This window comes from Zootoca vivipara, chromosome 7 (genome assembly GCF_965207765.1).
Source record: "Zootoca vivipara chromosome 7, rZooViv2.hap1.1, whole genome shotgun sequence".
NCBI classification, from domain to species: domain Eukaryota; kingdom Metazoa; phylum Chordata; class Lepidosauria; order Squamata; family Lacertidae; genus Zootoca; species Zootoca vivipara.
Genome location: NC_142590.1, coordinates 6,258,652 through 6,275,414, shown reverse-complemented (window position 1 = coordinate 6,275,414; position 16,763 = coordinate 6,258,652). Strand labels below are relative to the sequence as shown.

Genomic DNA, 16,763 nt, shown 5'->3' with positions numbered 1-16,763 from the left:
TCATGACCCCATGGACCAGAGCAGTCGAATAGTGCCACCTAAAGGCAGGCAGCCAAATGAGATTTATCGTGCAACCCCATTTTGGAACCTGGTAAGTACAGTGTCACCCAGGGCAACCAACGAGGGCAGTTTTAATGGTAAAAAAGAGCAGACCCATTGCTAGTCTGTAACATGGGGACAAGGGCACTAACTTGTGCAAGCTGTTTTTATTTCTATTTTCGATTAAGATATATGCTTATTGTAAACCACCCTGGAATCAACTGGATGAAGTGTTTTAAATAGTAAATACAGGCTCCACACACACTATATGTGGGAAATGACTTAACTGGTTATCTTGTATGTCTCCTGAATCGTGCATTTATCTTTTGTGGAATATGCTATTGCATATGTGGAAGCCATTCTTTTTACAGGAGGTGATAATTAAAGTTTGCTGGTAACACAAAAGCCCTGTGCTTTAGGTCTTAAGAAGTCAGAAATGTCATGCATGCCTTCCAGGTCACATTTAAGATAAAGACTAGCACCAGGGTCAAGAGAGTTCATTGGCGAATACATTACATATCAAGTTATGCCAACTCTGTAAACACCATGAAACTCCGCATCGTCTTCCTTCAGGAAACAAACTCCTGAGTGAACCCTGCTTCAGCCAAAAACGGGTGGCATCCGGATGAGGAAAGTCTTGCAGAGTAGCCATAATACTCAGTAGAAGAGACCTGAATTTTAAAGCTGCAACAATACTGAAAGTTATGCCAACTTTAATGATGCCACAGTCTACAGAAATAAACCATCGAATAAGTTCAGATTGGTGCCCATCATTACAGGCCAAGCACAAGCCATCTTGCATATACAGTGTATGGCTGCACATATTGTGCCTCTTTAAACCAAAACACAATTTTCCAGGCTTGTTTTGTACCTTGCCAGCACAGAGTCTTTGGTAGACCCACAGGTTGACAACCCCACCCCCTTGTTTTGGTTCCTATTCCTTTAACTATAACATGGCATGTAGGAAATAAGCATAAGAAGCTTTCCACATCGCTCTGCAATTGCATGATAGGTTGGTAGCAAGAGGATTCATTGCAGTAAAAAAAGGAAAGGAAAGAACAAGTAGATGGCAACCCTACATATCTTAAAAAGAGGGCAGTGGAGCTCTTTCACAAAGCTTGCCTCCAGCTCAGGTTTACTGGGAAATGATATATAATGAGTTAAAGAAATTGTACAAATGTACATTTCTTTAAAAACAAGAAGTGTTTCTATTGGGTACAGTAGGTGAAGAAATCCCAAAGAGAGATCAAAAACTGTTTATGTATGCAACTATGGCAGCAAGGGCTCTTTTAGCCCAAAAATGGACACAATAGGAACTACCAACAACTGAAGAGTGACAGACAAATATAACGGATTATGCAGAATTGGCAAAGCTGACTGGGAAAACCTGAAACCAGTGTGATCAAGCTATCCAAAAAGACTGGGTTAAATATTTGAAGGACAATTGCAAACAATTAACAATGCTAGCTGGTCTCATTTAAAAAGACTTGTAATGACTATGACTTATACCTTCTTATATTTATTTAAAAAATTGACAAATGAATTGAAGTGAAATAAGCAGGAAAAGATACAAATGCTATGACATAGAAAGGAAATTTGGTAACCATGAGGCGGGAGGGAGGGAAGTCGAACAGCTCATAAGAGCAAAAACTACTGTGAAAAACAAGGATGTATTTACTGTAAATGTTATAAAATGGAAATTTAATAAAATATTATTTAAAAACAAAAACAAAGCTTGCCTCCACCCTAGGCCAAATGATCTCATACCATCTTTACAAACAGATTGTTCATGTCTTCCTAAAGCCGCTTCCGCGCCTGCGACGGAAGCGGCGTTGTGGGCCGACCGACTGCACCACCGCGTAGGGGCTGCGAGTTCAGCCCCTACGCGATGGTGGCTTCCCGCCTGCGTCATCCGCCGGGGAGGCGGCTGCACTGAATTACGATGAAGACTTCCATAGGAATGCTTCGCAAAACCCAAAAACCAGGTGGGATCAGCGCCACCAGCATTTTTGGAGCAATCACGTAGTCCCATATGTAGAAAGGAAACATACGGATCCACCTAGGTCCACCAGGTTTGAACCCAAGAGGGACCCGCGACGCAGGGTTTGCTGGGAATATAACAAGGGCCTTTGTCAGCGACCCAACTGTAAGTACTCCCACGAATGCGAAAAGTGTTTGGGTCAGCACCCGGGAGTTTCGTGTTTTAAAGGGAGGCAGTCCTTTCGGGGCGCCAGGGGCAACTCGCACCAGGGCCCCAGAAATACCTCAGGTACCCCCCAGGGATCAATCTCGGGGACTAACAAATATTAATAGATCACTTGCTCTGGCCCACTCTCCTGTAAAGCTTCACCCTCTGAAAGTACTGCTTGACTGTTACCCCGATAGAGATGCAGCTAAATACCTTTGGGAAGGGTTTTCAACAGGTTTCCGAATTCCCGTGCGTACCCCACCTAGCACGGGTGAACCACCCAATCAAAAATCTATTAGGGAAAGACCAGACATAGCCATTAAGAAAATTAACAAGGAAATCTCGGCAGGACGCGTGGCTGGCCCGTTCGCGTCGCCACCAATACCTGATCTCCACATCTCCCCATTGGGAATAGTCCCTAAGAAGGCGCCCGGGGAATTCAGGCTCATACACAATCTCTCCCACCCGATAGGCAGGTCAGTCAATGATGGAATACCCCAGGAGCTATGCACGGTGAAATATGCCTCATTCGATCAGGCGGTGAAGTTGGTAAGGCAATTTGGCAAGGGGGCGTTAATGGCTAAATGTGACATTGAATCAGCATTTCGCCTACTCCCAGTTCACCCGCAGGACTATAAATGGTTGGGTTTCAGATTCAATGAGGCATATTTCATCGACAAGGCCATGCCGATGGGTTGCTCCGTGGCATGTGCCGCGTTTGAGACCTTTAGCACATTCCTGGACTGGGCCCTGCGCTTTAGGACAGGCCTTCCAGGGGTCTCGCATTATCTGGATGACTTTCTCTTCGTGGCTGGGGCTCGCAGTTCCGAGTGTGCAGGCCTTATGCGGGCCTTCTCAGCTCTCGCAGAGGAGTTAGGGGTACCATTGGCTGCTGAGAAAACCGAAGGGCCCGTCTCACGCCTTACGTACTTAGGCATAGAACTGGACACGGTCGCACAAACCTCACGCCTGCCGTCTGAAAAACTACTTGCCCTCAAAGAGACCATTAGGCAACTCATTCCCCTTAAAAAACTTACCCTTAGACAAATGCAATCACTGCTAGGGCACCTCAACTTTGCCTGCAGGGTTATTTCACCTGGTCGCCCATTCTGCCGGCGCTTAGCTAGGCTCACGGTAGGCCTAACCAAACCTTTTCATAGGAAGCGCCTCCCCCGCGGGGTCAAGGCCGACCTTGAATCCTGGCTGGTGTTTCTGGAGAACTACAACGGGGTGTCATTATGGCAGGACACCATGTTGCTGCGGGCTGATTTCCAAGTGCAATCCGATGCGGCAGGTGCGTTAGGTTTCGGGGTCTACTTCAGAGGTAAATGGTGCTCGCAGCGTTGGCCGGCCAGGTGGCAGGGTACAGACATCACACGCGACTTAACATTCTAAGAATTTTTCCTATAGTAGTAGCCGTACACCTATAGTCCGAAGATTTCAGGAACCGGCGGGTCTGCTTCAGAACCGACAACCAGGCGGTGGTCAGCGTCCTATCTCGGCAATCCACGCGGTCGATGAGGGTGTCCTCCCTCCTACGCCACTTCGTGTTACTCAGTTTGCAGTTGAATATGCATTTTTCTGCCAAATTTGTGCCAGGGGTCAATAATAATATCGCAGATGCTCTGTCTCGCTTCCAGATGGATCGCTTCCGATCGTTGGCACCGGAGGCAAGCCAGTCGCCGGAGCCGTTCCCGGAACATCTATGGAACCTTGGGAGCGAGAGATCCTAAAGGGAGTATTAGCTTCCGTTGCCCCGTCTACACTGAGCTCGTATAAACGGGCTTGGTCAGACTTCACTAAGTTCAGGCAGAGAGAGTCCTCTGCTTCCCTTCGGGCCCCACCTTCCCCGGAGGAGGTCATGCAGTATGTAGTGCACTTGAGGAACCTGGGGCGCGCACCAAAGACTCTTAACATTCACACAGCAGCCATCACATTCTTTTCAAAATCACTCTATTTTACAGACCCGTGTGACAATTTCCATTTGCGTAGAGCTATGGAGGGCTGGCGCAGGCTCCAGCCGCCTGCCAGCGACCCCAGGCGACCCATTACCTTTGACATGTTGGCTCAGGTACACAGGCAGTTGAGGTCCCTCTGTTGGTCCAAATTTGAGGCGCGCCTTTTCTCCGCAGCTTTTTCTATAGCGTACTTTGGAGCGCTAAGAGTGGGCGAGGTAGTATGCGAGGACTCCCCCCAGGGCATCACACGCGGCATTCTCATGCAGGACGTGTCACTGGTTGACTCCCAAATGCAGGTGCTCATACGGTGTTCCAAAACGGACCAGAGGGGAAGGGGCGCGACTATTAAGCTCCCCGCCACTGGTACCCCAGGTCCATGTCCGGTTAAAGATACCAGACGGTTTCTTTATCTCCGGCCCCCCGGCCCAGGCCCATTGCTGATCCACCAGGATGGCGCTAGGCTCACCCGCCACCAATTTACCAGGGTTCTGCGCAAGGCCATTGCCTCCTGCGGCCATAATCCCAATGAATTCTCTGCTCACTCTTTTAGGATTGGCGCGGCTACGTCAGCCATGCATTTGGGCCTTTCATCCGAAAGAATTCAGGACTTGGGGAGGTGGAAATCGAATGCGTACAAAAGGTATATTCGTACGTAGCGTCGACACGGTGGCCTGGCTGATCCCTGGTTGTCATTCTTGATTTTCAGGTTCTCGGATCGTGCGGGTCTGGATAGCCGGGCATAGCATAGTCCATTGGGCTCGTGAAAGGGCCATCGAGGTGGGTCTAGGGAACAGGCTGGGCCTTCCAGAATTCGTCCAGGTGTCTTGGATTGCGAGGAGAGGCATGCTGTGGGACGAGTTGCTGCCGGCAATACAAGATCGGGCTGCTTCACTCAGCTACCCTGACCTACTGGTGGTCCAGCTTGGAGAGAATGACCTTCCCTATCGCAATGCCGTGGACTTAAAATTACAAATATTCAGAGATTTTGATACCCTTTTGGACACCTGCCCGAGGATGACGCTGCTTTGGTCCTCCTTGCTTGAGAGACGCAGTTGGCGCGATGGACGTTGCCCTATCGCCCTGAACAGAGCCAGACGGCTCCTGAATTCCTTCGTGATCCGCAGAGTCCTGTCTTTGAATGGACGTGCCATTTCGCATCCAACTTTAAAACAGAGTGAAGCAGCCCTTTATCGTGATGATGGTGTTCATCTGTCGCCCAGAGGGAATGATGTCTGGCTTGAGGACGTAATAATGGGAATCAAAGATTGGTTACGTGTTAGAGAATTTAATTAGGTGAATAAGAGAGGAGGATCACGGCCCCTTAAACAGTATATGAAGTCCCTAAAATAATCCAATTAATCTCAAATTATTGGTTAAGGCATGAGAGCGGATTGGCGGCGAGCCCAGGGGGGGGCTCGAGTGGCGGTTAGGCGTTGGAAATTTGCATAACAATAGAAGGAGGAGGGGCAGATTACGTCAACGGCTGCCCAAATTGGGAGAAGTAATTCCGTTAAAGGATTCCGGGGGCGTCGCTTGGTCCTGAGCCTGGAGTTGCCTGGGCCGTAGGGCACGCCCCTTCGGTGGCCACAGGAGGAGCTCTAGTAGATCTACATCGCGGGGCTCCTTTCTGGTGGTTAACTTCTCAAGGACTCCAACACACGGGTTGGAGTCGGATATAGTCTGTTAGGTTCCAACACCTAAGCCAATTCCGCTCAACATGCTTATCAATAAAGTTGTGGCCTTAACCACCCAATTAAATCTTAATCTCTGTGTCATGAGTCTTGATTATGTGGGAAGGAGGGACATTGCCACACAAAGCATTTGGCTTTCACACAGAGCGGCAGAAACAAAGAGGGGGTTTAGTGGGGGGGGGGGAAACCCTGATATATTGGCTTGCCACCATAAAACACCATAAAACAAAAACATACAATGGAGAATATCATACTTTCAACCAGTTCATTGTCTAGGTGCAGTACATCGTGGCTGGAATGAATGCAGGCAGACAAGTTTCATGAATAGCAAAATATATTTCAATTTCCGTAGTACAGTATAGATCACATAATCCCTTGCAAGTAACAGAATAGGTCACAACAGACAGTTCAATACATTTTGGAATCAGTTAACAATTCTATATCTCACCATCAACAACCTTCCCTGACTCACAATGTTCTCCATATTACAAAAAGATGCAAGTGAGGCTTGGCGATACCATTCCAGTGTCAAGTACGGTTTAAGGTCCTCTTCTCACCACAGTCTGTGCAAGAAATTTTTTCCATTGCTCACTCTGAGAAAAGAGTAAAACTACAGCCTTGCAATCCAGCACCTTTCAAACTAACAGGATGCCTTGTCACAGAGGTACAAAGGTTAGTCAGTTGTGTAGATCATTCACAAGAGATTTACAACCATGTTGTGCCCATCCAGTTTACATTCACAGATTCAGTCCCAAAGCATGAGGTTGACTACAATTAGTATATTTATCTTCCCAAACATCCCCCTTAGAAAAAAGTACACATATTTCCCAAAGACAACAGGATTTATTTGATAAAATTCTCAAATTATATTCTGAAGACAGATGTTTGGGGGGTTCTCTTTAAACAAACAGCAGAAAAGGACACAATGCGATGAAAATTCTTTGGGTGGATCCAGGCCATTTTATAATGACAATTACAGTGCCATCATAGACAATTTAAGACCAAAAGCAAAAAGCTTTTTGGAAAGGATGCGTCTATAACAGGGTCCCCAAACTAAGGCCTGGGGCCGGATGCGGCCCAATCACCTTCTGAATCCGGCCCGCAGGCGGTCCAGGAATCAGCATGTTTTTACATGAGTAGAAGTGGAGCAGTATGATCATTTCAAGTCAACACACTCTCTAGGTCAGGCATCCCCAAACTGCGGCCCTCCAGATGTTTTGGCCTACAACCCCCTATGATCCCTAGCTAGCAGGACCAATGGTCAGGGAAGATGGGAATTGTAGTCCAAAACATCTGGAGGGCCGAAGTTTGGGGATGCCTGCTCTAGGTTCTTCAACACAAACTGCATTCGCCCTCCAAATCGCTACAGAAATCATGAGTGAGGAATCCAAAAACTTAAAACTGGACATGGAGCAAAAGGGGACCTTTAGCTGTTTATAGCAATTTAACCCTGGAAGTATATTGATACAGGAATGCTGACCAGATGGCAGTTCATGGGCTGCATCTGGCCCACAGGAAAATTGTGTCTGGTGGTTGATAGGGCCACAGAATAATAAAAGTACAGTTTTATATTTATTTTGTGCGCCTATGATTGGTGCCAAGGAGAGTTTTCCACTCACCCACTGTGGGTTTCCCCTGATCAAAACTGGGACCCTACTGTTAAAGCTCCTCAGCCCTATTCCACAATTCCAATCCACATTGGGGCTCGACAGATGCTATTTATTTTCCAAAGAACTAATTGCATAAACAACATCAAGTCCAGTTGGGTCCTTAGCTAGAGAGTAGGAACCCATGAAGACACTGGTTCTGGTCAAAATGAGAATGATACAGCCCTTAGTAGCAGACAGCACCAAACCAAGGCGTGCTTTCCCATAGCAGCGGGGGACAATAGGAAGCAAAACATGTTCTTATTGCAAGGCAAAGTACACAAACCAAAACACCTACTTCCAGGTTTGCAGCATTCTTAATCCAAGTTCTTAAACTAAGCTGTTCTTAAACCAAGGTAGCACTGTACAGCCAACTTCAGACAGTAACACAAAAAGTACTGTTTGCAATAGGCAAAAGTCTTCACCAGAAATTCCTTCACCAACCTTTCAGTAGGTTTCATAACCAGCTCAGGTTGGAGCTGCCAAAGGAAAGAGAACCATCTGCCAAGCCACCTGTAGTCCTAGCTGCCTTGAGTGACAAAATGCCATCATTTGCCTTAACTAAAGACAGTTTCCCTTTAAAAAGTCTGCTGTCATTTTAACACGCTAGCCCAACTTCTTGTCATTGTTTAAAAGACAAACATCTTCAGGCCTTGACGCAGAGGGATATCCCAAAGGGTGTTAGACCTTAAGATGGCAAGTCCAGGAACGCGGTTTCACATAGTCAAGGAAAGTGGGCTATAAAACACAAGAGGAACAGTAATGTTAGGCAGGAAATGCTGGGCACTTTCACTTTCTGTCTGTTAAGCCTCTTCTTCCTATCCAGTAGCCATGTGAACAAACGCCAGTGATGAAACCAAAGTGTTTTACAGAGGACCTAAGGACTTGCTGTATCTCAAGCCTGGGCAGCCCCCGAACTTTCAGCAGCCAATCTAGGCAATTAGAAGTGGGTTGGGGGTGGGGAAAGGCTTGCCTTTCCCAATAAGACCCCCCTTCAGGGCAGCTTCACCCAGCCTCTTTAACTCTCTGAATGGCAGGTCTTCCAGGTCAAGTAGCAGGGCCGGGCCTACAGTAAGGGCACACTGTGCCTGCCAGACAGCTGCGCTGTGAAACGGGGTGGAGGGGCGCCGGAGGGATCTTTGCACCACGGCCCCAAGGCGCCAGATATGCCTAAGATGGCAGCTTCACCCAGCCTCTTTAACTCTCTGAATGGCAGGTCTTCCAGGTCAAGCAGCAGGGCCGGCCCTACGGCAAGGCTGGGTGGCGCAGGGCGCCAGGGCGTAAGGCCGCCAGACAGCCGCGCTGGGAAACGGGGCGGGGGGGCGCCGGAGGGATCTTTGCACCACGGCCCCAAGGCGCCAGATATGCCTAAGATGGCCCTGTCAAGCAGAACTGCTAAGGTGTCTGCAATCCTGAAACTATAATCCCCCTTGGCTCCAGCTACTATGAGGCCTCAACTGTCCAAGAAGCAGCCCCAGGGGGTTATGCATATGCATGTGGGCTGATCTGGCATTACATATTAAATGAGGAAAGGTAGCGGGCACTGCATATTAAATGTGGCAAAGATGTAGTGAATTCTCTCTATTTGAACCCAGGAGATCCAAAGTTGGCAGTTGAATCACAGAACACAGCAAGCAAAATGAAGAAACCACTATGCTCCGCTAAGGCCTTTCACTCTTTTCCATTACCTTCCTCTCCCTCCCTTCTTTACTGCCCCCTTCCATCCTGTAAGAACCTTTGGCTTTCAACTTTCCAGAAGGACAGAAGCTAGCTCAGAGCTTTACAGTATTCATATAAAAAGACATGGAGGAAGTTTCAGAGTTTTTTTGCTGACCCTGCTGCTTGTTATTCCTGTTAGAAAGGAACCTCAACAGTAGCTATTCAAGGCAGAATGCAACCTTCTAAACATCTGGAAGAAGTTTTCAAATTTCATGTTCACTTCTTAGGCCTTGAATGAATAGTCTAGAATAGCAGCTCAGCTCTGTTCCTCTTACTTCCAATGACAAGTGGAATACTCACATTTTCCAAAGGGCAGTGCTTATGGGCATACCATTCCTGGGTGTAGAGGCAAAATAAGATACCCAGGCCAAGGATGAACGTACTCCACAGGATCACATTCCAAATGGGGCCTTTCCGACGGTCATTGAGAATGAAGTTGAAAACCACTGGCGGAAGAAAATTAAAATGCACTCAAAATGCATGTTATTGACCACCTCATGAGACTTTGAGAAAGTCACAAATTACAGTTTGGCGCATTAGAAGTCCTTACTCCTCAGCCAAGCAAAGGAAGCCCTCCCTCCTACTCTGGCCATGATCAGTCTCAGAAAATGTGTGTGTGTGTGTGTATTGTTGTTGTTTAGTCGTTTAGTCGTGTCCGACTCTTCGTGACTCTTCGTATTAGAAATGGATATTTAACTGGGGTCAGGAGAGGTTCCGGGTTTGAGAGTGCAAATGCTAGGGCGGGCTGGAAAACAAGCCTTCTGCATCTTAAGAACAGGTGGCAGCTAAAAGTCAAACCTCAGTAATTTCAGAAACTGCTGCTGCTGGAAGGTATACAGTTGTACCTCAGGTTATGTTACCTTCGAGTAACGTTATTTCGGGTTGCAAACACATCAAACCCGGAAGTGTATATTTCTGGGTTTCGCAGCATGTGCATGTGCGAAAGCGCACATCTCGCATGCAGAGGTGCTTTATTGCGCCGTGCACGTGCGCAGAAGCAGCGCCTCTGGATACAGACTTTTTGGGGTGAGTACGGAACCCTGGGACGAATTAAGTTCAAATCCGGTGGGTCCACTGTATTTGGTACTTACTTCCAAAACCCATGAAGATGCAGAACAGGACCGGATAGAAGTAACCAAGGCAGACGGCCAAGACGTATTCGTGCACAATAGCAGAAAGGGTGAAGACTGACAGCATAGCAACTGCTTTGGATTTTCCCCCAAATAACTGGTGGTGAGAGAGACACAGACAAACAAACAAACAAACAAACAAGGGGAAGGGTGACTCTCTGATAGGTGAATGTATCAGAGGGTATCCAGTTTTCAAAAACAGTGAACAGCTTGCGATAACCACCTTTAAATTGCCCATTCATATTTATTGCACAGGGAGGGTTGTCTCCAATGGTGGCCTTGCTCTATCAAAAGGACTTGTTATGTCGTGAATGCGATTTCAGCTCTTCGTGAAGTCAGCTCTGAGTAGTGATTCAGCATACTAGCAAGGAACTGCTAGGAGTCAAGTATAACAAGAACAGTCTTCTTTATTGCAGTAGGAATCTTGACTGACTGGAGGGAAAGGGTGAGCTCCTTTTATACTCTCAGGAGCAGGGGTTGGGGAAAGGATACATTTAGATTTTGGCGGGACCCTATCAGAGTGAGGATCCAAATTGTGCTAGCAAGTTAACCAATAGTAACTGTCACCGCACCCATTTGAATCGCCCTGGAGCGGGAAAGGTAGTTACAGGACTAGCAGAGAAACTCATGTACACAAATTAAACCAATACATAACAGGACTTCTACTTGCACAAGGCAGGGCACCTCATTTTTGCTGTTCCCTCCTACTCAATGCAGCCCCACAAACACTTAACACAAGAGCTGGAACAGTATGGGATATGGCATAGAGGGGTGCAATTGGTGATAGGCTGGTAAAAAGAAAGTGACTTCCCAAATACTGGATACAAACCAGAGTGCATAAGTACAAGCTTCTCTCTTTCCACCTTCCTCACCAGGAAAGAGGCTATTGTCAGATCTCTGTATAAGTAAAGTGACTAGGTGTTTTACATGTTGTGTAATTCACCTTTACATTAGAACTTTAATAAAATCATTTTGTGGGTGAAATGTAAAGATCTCTGCCATTCCTTTTAAAAAATGGCTTTCTATTAGAGTTGAAGCAAGGGGGTGCATTAAAAGATGGTTGCTTACCCAAAGGAAATCTTTGTATGCATAGTAATACAGCCAGTCATGCACCACCACATTCCAGGTTCGGAAGTACCTTGCATAAGATGTAGAATTCCACCAGTCCTGCAAGAGAGGGTCAGGGAAGTAAAAAGAGCAGAGTATTGGTAGCTACAGTAGGTCTCCAAGGCTTAGATTCAAAATGATCAGAGCTAATTCAAATGTGACATTTTCTCTACAAGAACAGTAATTCAAAGTAGGGGGGAAACCTGCAAAGCATATTCAGAAAAGGGAAATATAGAAGGTAGATGAAATTCAGAGGCCCTTTCCATCTCTAAACTGCTCAAACTAATCATTAAGTAGAAGAAGCAGCAGGATCAGAACACACATTTGTATGGTCCCTTGGAATTTCATTTATTTAACAACATATACCGTGTTTCTCACATTTTAAGACGTGCCTATAAAATAAGCCAAGGCACAATTTTCATGCATTGAAAAAATATAACATACCCCAAAAATAAGCCGTAGTGCTGAGTGCAGTTCTGGAGGGCCTCGTTAAAACACCCAGCAGCGCGCGCCGCGTGGAGCCCCGATCCAGCGGGACCCAGCAATGCCCAGCAACGCGCACCGCGTGGAGCCCCAAGGCAGCGGGACCCAGCAACGTCCGCAGCGCGCGCCGTGTGTAGCCCCGAGCCAGCGGGACCCAGCTAAAGCGCTGACAAAGCGCCCGGCAGCACCGCACAGAGTGCCCCAAGCCGCAGGAGGATGATTCAACTTCGATTCTGTTGGACAGAAGGGTTATTGTTGGGCTCCTGATTTCAGTCTCTTTTCCTGTCTCTTTCAGTCCCCCCCCCTTCCTTCTGTGCCTTAACAGGTAAAAATTCACTCCCAAGTAACCTTCCTTTCCTTTCATGAGGAAGCTACAAAGGGGGGGGCAGTGTTTGCTAGGAACTCCATTTTCTCTGTGTGTGTTTATTTTAACCCAATCATTTATACTAAGCTTAACCTTAAGAGGCAAGGTCAGGAAATTGTTCACTCTTTTGTCTTTGTTTTCTCTCTCTATCTAATCCTAGAAACAAACTGTCTGTTCAATGCACTTTAGTCTAAGGAAAATCTCTCATCTGCTACAGGGTTCTGTATAAGGTTGGTATTTTCATTTAAGTGTGTCTCTCCAGTAGTACAAATCTTCTGAATCTTGTATCTTAGAGGGCTGGACTAGATGACCTCAGCGTCCCTTCCAACTCCCATTTTATACCTATGTGGAAGGCAATGTGTCTGATGTGGTGATGGGTTGAAATTCAGCCCAGCACTGCTTTCTGGCAAGGAAAGATTATTGGTTTACAGAGTTGGAACAGAGTGTTGTTGTTTTTTAAGCAGTGATTATCTAAGTTTTTATCATTTTGTCTATTAAGGTTTAAAGTTTAAGCACCTATGACCATTTCCCCCTGTAAGTAAAGGGCAAAATATATCTCATGAATTGTGACCCTGTAGCCATTTTCCCATACATGAGGGGGGCAGGGAATTTAGTCTGCCCATGGCTGAAATTACTAAGAAAATTATTTGAAATTTATGAATTCTGACTCTCTGACTCTCATACATAAGAGAGTGGATGGTTTTCCGCTAATGACCAGAGGGAAAGCACACTAATAATAATAATCCACATTTGTGAAATATTTTTGAATACAAGTCTGTACCCCAAACCCTGTAGATAAAGGGGGAAATCTAGGTTTCCTTTGCCTGGGGTATGAGATGTTTATTTGGTACAATAAACATGGCTAATTAGTGTCATGACTTTAATTTGACCAAATTAAAGGAGTTTAATTTGACCAAACTTTTATTGCAGCTTTCTAGTGGAAATATTGGGTTGCCTGGATGTTGAAGTTTTATATATTTAAAGTTTAAGATTTATAAGTCTGCTTCCTAAGCAGCAAGGAACAGGAAATAGGAGGTGTCAGAAATATCTCAGGACACAAAAGCTAAAGAAATGGATTTAAACTGACAAAAAAAGAATTTAATTTGACCACTTTTTGTTGCTGGTTTGGAAGTGTAAATTGCTGGGTTTCTGTTTAAAATCTAACCTACCGTATTCACCCTTCCCTTCCTCTATTCAAATGGTAATTTAGCCAACAGCTGCAACACTTTCAAGTGGTACAATGGATTTCTGAATCACAAACTCTGTACATGCACAGAGGCTATGTCAGCTTGAAGAGGAAAATAGAGGAGAAAATGGAGGTTTTAACTAAGGGGTGAAAATGTTATAATCTGCTCATGAAATATTATTCAAATTTCTTAATCTAAAGCTTTGAACCACAGAGGGAAAACAACCAAGTTCCAAAATCTAACATGCCAGATTCTTTCCACAGGTATAAATAGCAGAGTACTCCTACTATAAGTCTGTCTCTTGAGTAGTTTATAAATTAATTAAGAGGTTCAAGGTTATGCTTTGCACATGAAACTTCAAATTTCCATATGTAAAAATAAATAAATAAATAAATAACTAAAGAACCATTGAGAACCATCAACTGTTTAGAAGCTGCCAATTCCAATTCAACATGCAAAACTCTTTTCACAGCTCTCCCACTGTATACCTATACATTTTAGGAACAACATTTCCTGACAAGATTTTCACATGAAATAATTTCCCCCTTCCAGCAGGATACTGAGATTCAGGGTGCGGAGAAATTCTTTCAGAAGCTTAATGCAAAATCTATCTCCCAATGGGGGGGGGGCAACACTTCCTAAACAAGCCCCCTCCACACTTGGAAATCATAGAAAATGGCTGTCTTCTCTTCATACTACCCTGATGGTCAGATCCACCCAGTTGACAGGCTATGCAAACTAAGGCTCTATTGTTCTTTCCCAGGATGTACTTTCCCTTATCTCCCATTTGCATTTCACCCCAAGCATTACCTCTGTTGCAGCTTTCCCAGGAAGAACATTCCTGACAGATTTTCAGAGGACCTTTAAGAAGACTAAACCCCATTAACAAGTGTTTATCCTTTCTTTTCTCCCACAGAAAAAAAAAGAGGGAGAGAGAAGTGAGGAGATACAAACAGTGATTCCTTTTAGTCTTTCTTTCCTTACAGTCTGCAAAACAAGTTTGAATCCCTGCTATATCGAATCCCTCTATTATTATTTTTCTTTGGCTTTGACGCTTCTCTTTAGGTTACAAATAATCTGCATTCATTTATTTAATCAGTTTTTCCATTATGTATTTTTTCCATTATGTATTTTTAGTCAGGTAGTCTTGCCTGAGTATTTCTTATTAATTGTCATTGTGGCTACTTTGAGATACTTGCGCAACTTTAGATTCCTAATCTCTTTATTTTCATTTGAGATGCTTATTATTAGAAATTGTGTGTTTTAGCATTTATTTATTTTGTTGGTTCCTCATAGGTCAGTGTTTTGTTTTGTTATATTTTGGGGCATGTCCATCAGTCCATCTCATGTGGAATAAGGACCTTCATTTATTGCATCTCCAAAACTTATTGCTAATGTTTATTTGTTCAGGTACCACCTGTAAGTGTTTTTCCCCCTCTCCATAAAGTTCTCTCTTATCAGATAGAACATTGCTTAAAGGTGGATCTAATTTTTTTGTTTTTGGTTTGTTCCCTTTTAAATTGTTACCCTTTTGAAAGAAAAGAAAAACCCAAACAAACTTTGCAGATAATGACAGTAGTAATTATATAGAAATGTGATGAATAAAATACTTAAAATTAAGGAAGAACAAGGAAACAGTGGGGTCACTTAGAGGAGAAGATGGTGAAATGCAAACAGGGGATAGAGAAAGGGCAGAACTCCTCAATGCCTTCTTTGCCTCAGTCTTCTCCAAAAAAGAAAAACAATGCCCGACCTGAAGAATATGGAGCAGATGATTCAGCAGGGGAAACACAGCCCAGAACAAGTAAGGAGGTAGTACAAGAATACTTGGCTAGTTTAGATGTATTCAAGTCTCCAGGGCCAGATGAACTACATCCAAGAGTATTAAAAGAACTGGCAGAGGTGATTTCAGAACCACTGGCAATAATCTTTGAAAATTCCTGGAGAACAGGCGAAGTTCCAGCAGACTGGAGGAGGGCAAATGTTGTCCCTATTTTCAAAAAGGGGGAAAGAGAGGACCCAAACAATTACCGCCCAGTAAGCCTGACATCAATACCAGGAAAGATTCTAGAGCAGATCATTAAGCAATCAGTCTGTGAGCACCTAGGAAGAAACTCTGTAATCACTAAAAGTCAGAATGGGTTTCTGAAAAATAAGTCATGTCAGACTAATCTGATCTCATTTTTTGACAGAATTACAAGCCTGGTAGATGAAGGGAACGCTGTGGATGTAGCCTATCTTGATTTCAGCAAGGCCTTTGACAAGGTGCCCCATGATATTCTTGTAAAGAAGCTGGTAAAATGTGGGCTAGACAATGCTACCATTCAGTGGATTTGTAACTGGCTTACTGACTGAACCCAAAGGGTGCTCATCAATGGCTCCTCCTCATCCTGGAGAGTAGTGACTAGTGGGGTGCCACAGGGTTCTGTCTTGGGCCCAGTCTTATTCAACATCTTTATCAATGACTTGGATGATGGGCTTGAGGGCATCCTGAGCAAGTTTGCAGGTGACACCAAATTGGGAGGGGTGGCTAATACCCCAGAGGACAGAATCACACTTCAAAATGACCTTAACAGATTAGACAACTGGGCCAAAGCAAACAAGATGAATTTTAACAAGGAGAAATGTAAGGTACTACACTTGGGCAAAAAAAATGAAAGGCACAAAAACAGGGTGGGTGACACCTGGCTTGAGAGCAGTACATGTGAAAAGGATCTAGGAGTCTTGGTAGACCACCATCTTTACATGAGTCAGCAGTGTGATGCAGCAGCTAAAAAAGCCAATGCAATTCTGGGCTGCAGCAATAGGAGTATAGCATCTAGATCAAGGGAAGTAATAGTACCACTGTATTCTGCTCTGGTCAGACCTCACCTGGAGTACTGTGTCCAGTTCTGGGCACCACAGTTCAAGAAGGATACTGACAAGCTGGAATGTGTCCAGAAGAGGGCAACCAAAATGGTCAAAGGCCTGGAAACGATGCCTTATGAGGAACGGCTTAGGGAGCTGGGTATGTTTAGCATGGAGAAGAGAAGGTTAAGGGGTGATATGATAGCCATGTTCAAATATATGAAAGGATGTCATATAGAGGAGGGAGAAAGATTGTTTTCTGCTGCTCCAGAGAAGCAGACACGGAGCAATGGATTCAAACTTCAAGAAAGAAGATTCCACCTAAACATTAGGAAGAACTTCCGGACAATAAGAGCTGTTCGGCAATGAAATTTGCTACCAAGGAGTGTGGTGGAGTCTCCTTC

At 45.0% G+C, this 16,763-nt stretch overlaps 3 protein-coding genes across 5 annotated transcripts in view; 2 read left to right on the top strand and 1 right to left on the bottom strand.

Annotated features, from left to right (window-relative positions):
• The first annotated feature begins 758 nt into the window (after positions 1–758).
• Positions 759–3,737, top strand: LOC148684971 (uncharacterized). The gene is made up of 2 exons (XM_088673560.1): positions 759–848; positions 2,078–3,737. Exons 1-2 carry the CDS (start codon positions 759–761, stop codon positions 3,620–3,622), a joined length of 1,635 nt encoding a protein of 544 aa, XP_088529686.1. The 3' UTR covers positions 3,623–3,737.
• Positions 3,738–4,223: 486 nt separating this feature from the next.
• Positions 4,224–5,621, top strand: LOC148684970 (uncharacterized). The gene is made up of 3 exons (XM_088673577.1): positions 4,224–4,298; positions 4,736–4,825; positions 4,885–5,621. Exons 1-3 carry the CDS (start codon positions 4,224–4,226, stop codon positions 5,476–5,478), a joined length of 759 nt encoding a protein of 252 aa, XP_088529703.1. The 3' UTR covers positions 5,479–5,621.
• Positions 5,622–6,192: 571 nt separating this feature from the next.
• Positions 6,193–16,763, bottom strand: part of LOC118088449 (sterol O-acyltransferase 1) — a 51,331-nt gene continuing 40,760 nt past the window's right edge. For 2 of the 3 annotated variants that reach the window (XM_088673706.1, XM_060276623.2), the window contains exons 13-16: positions 11,440–11,538; positions 10,333–10,468; positions 9,542–9,687; positions 6,193–8,260 (exon numbers count right to left, since the gene is read on the bottom strand). In XM_088673706.1, coding sequence (XP_088529832.1) covers positions 8,204–8,260; positions 9,542–9,687; positions 10,333–10,468; positions 11,440–11,538 — 438 coding nt within the window. In that variant the 3' untranslated portion in view covers positions 6,193–8,203. The remainder of the gene's footprint in view (positions 8,261–9,541; positions 9,688–10,332; positions 10,469–11,439; positions 11,539–16,763) is intronic. The other variant, XR_015950942.1, reaches the window with a different exon arrangement.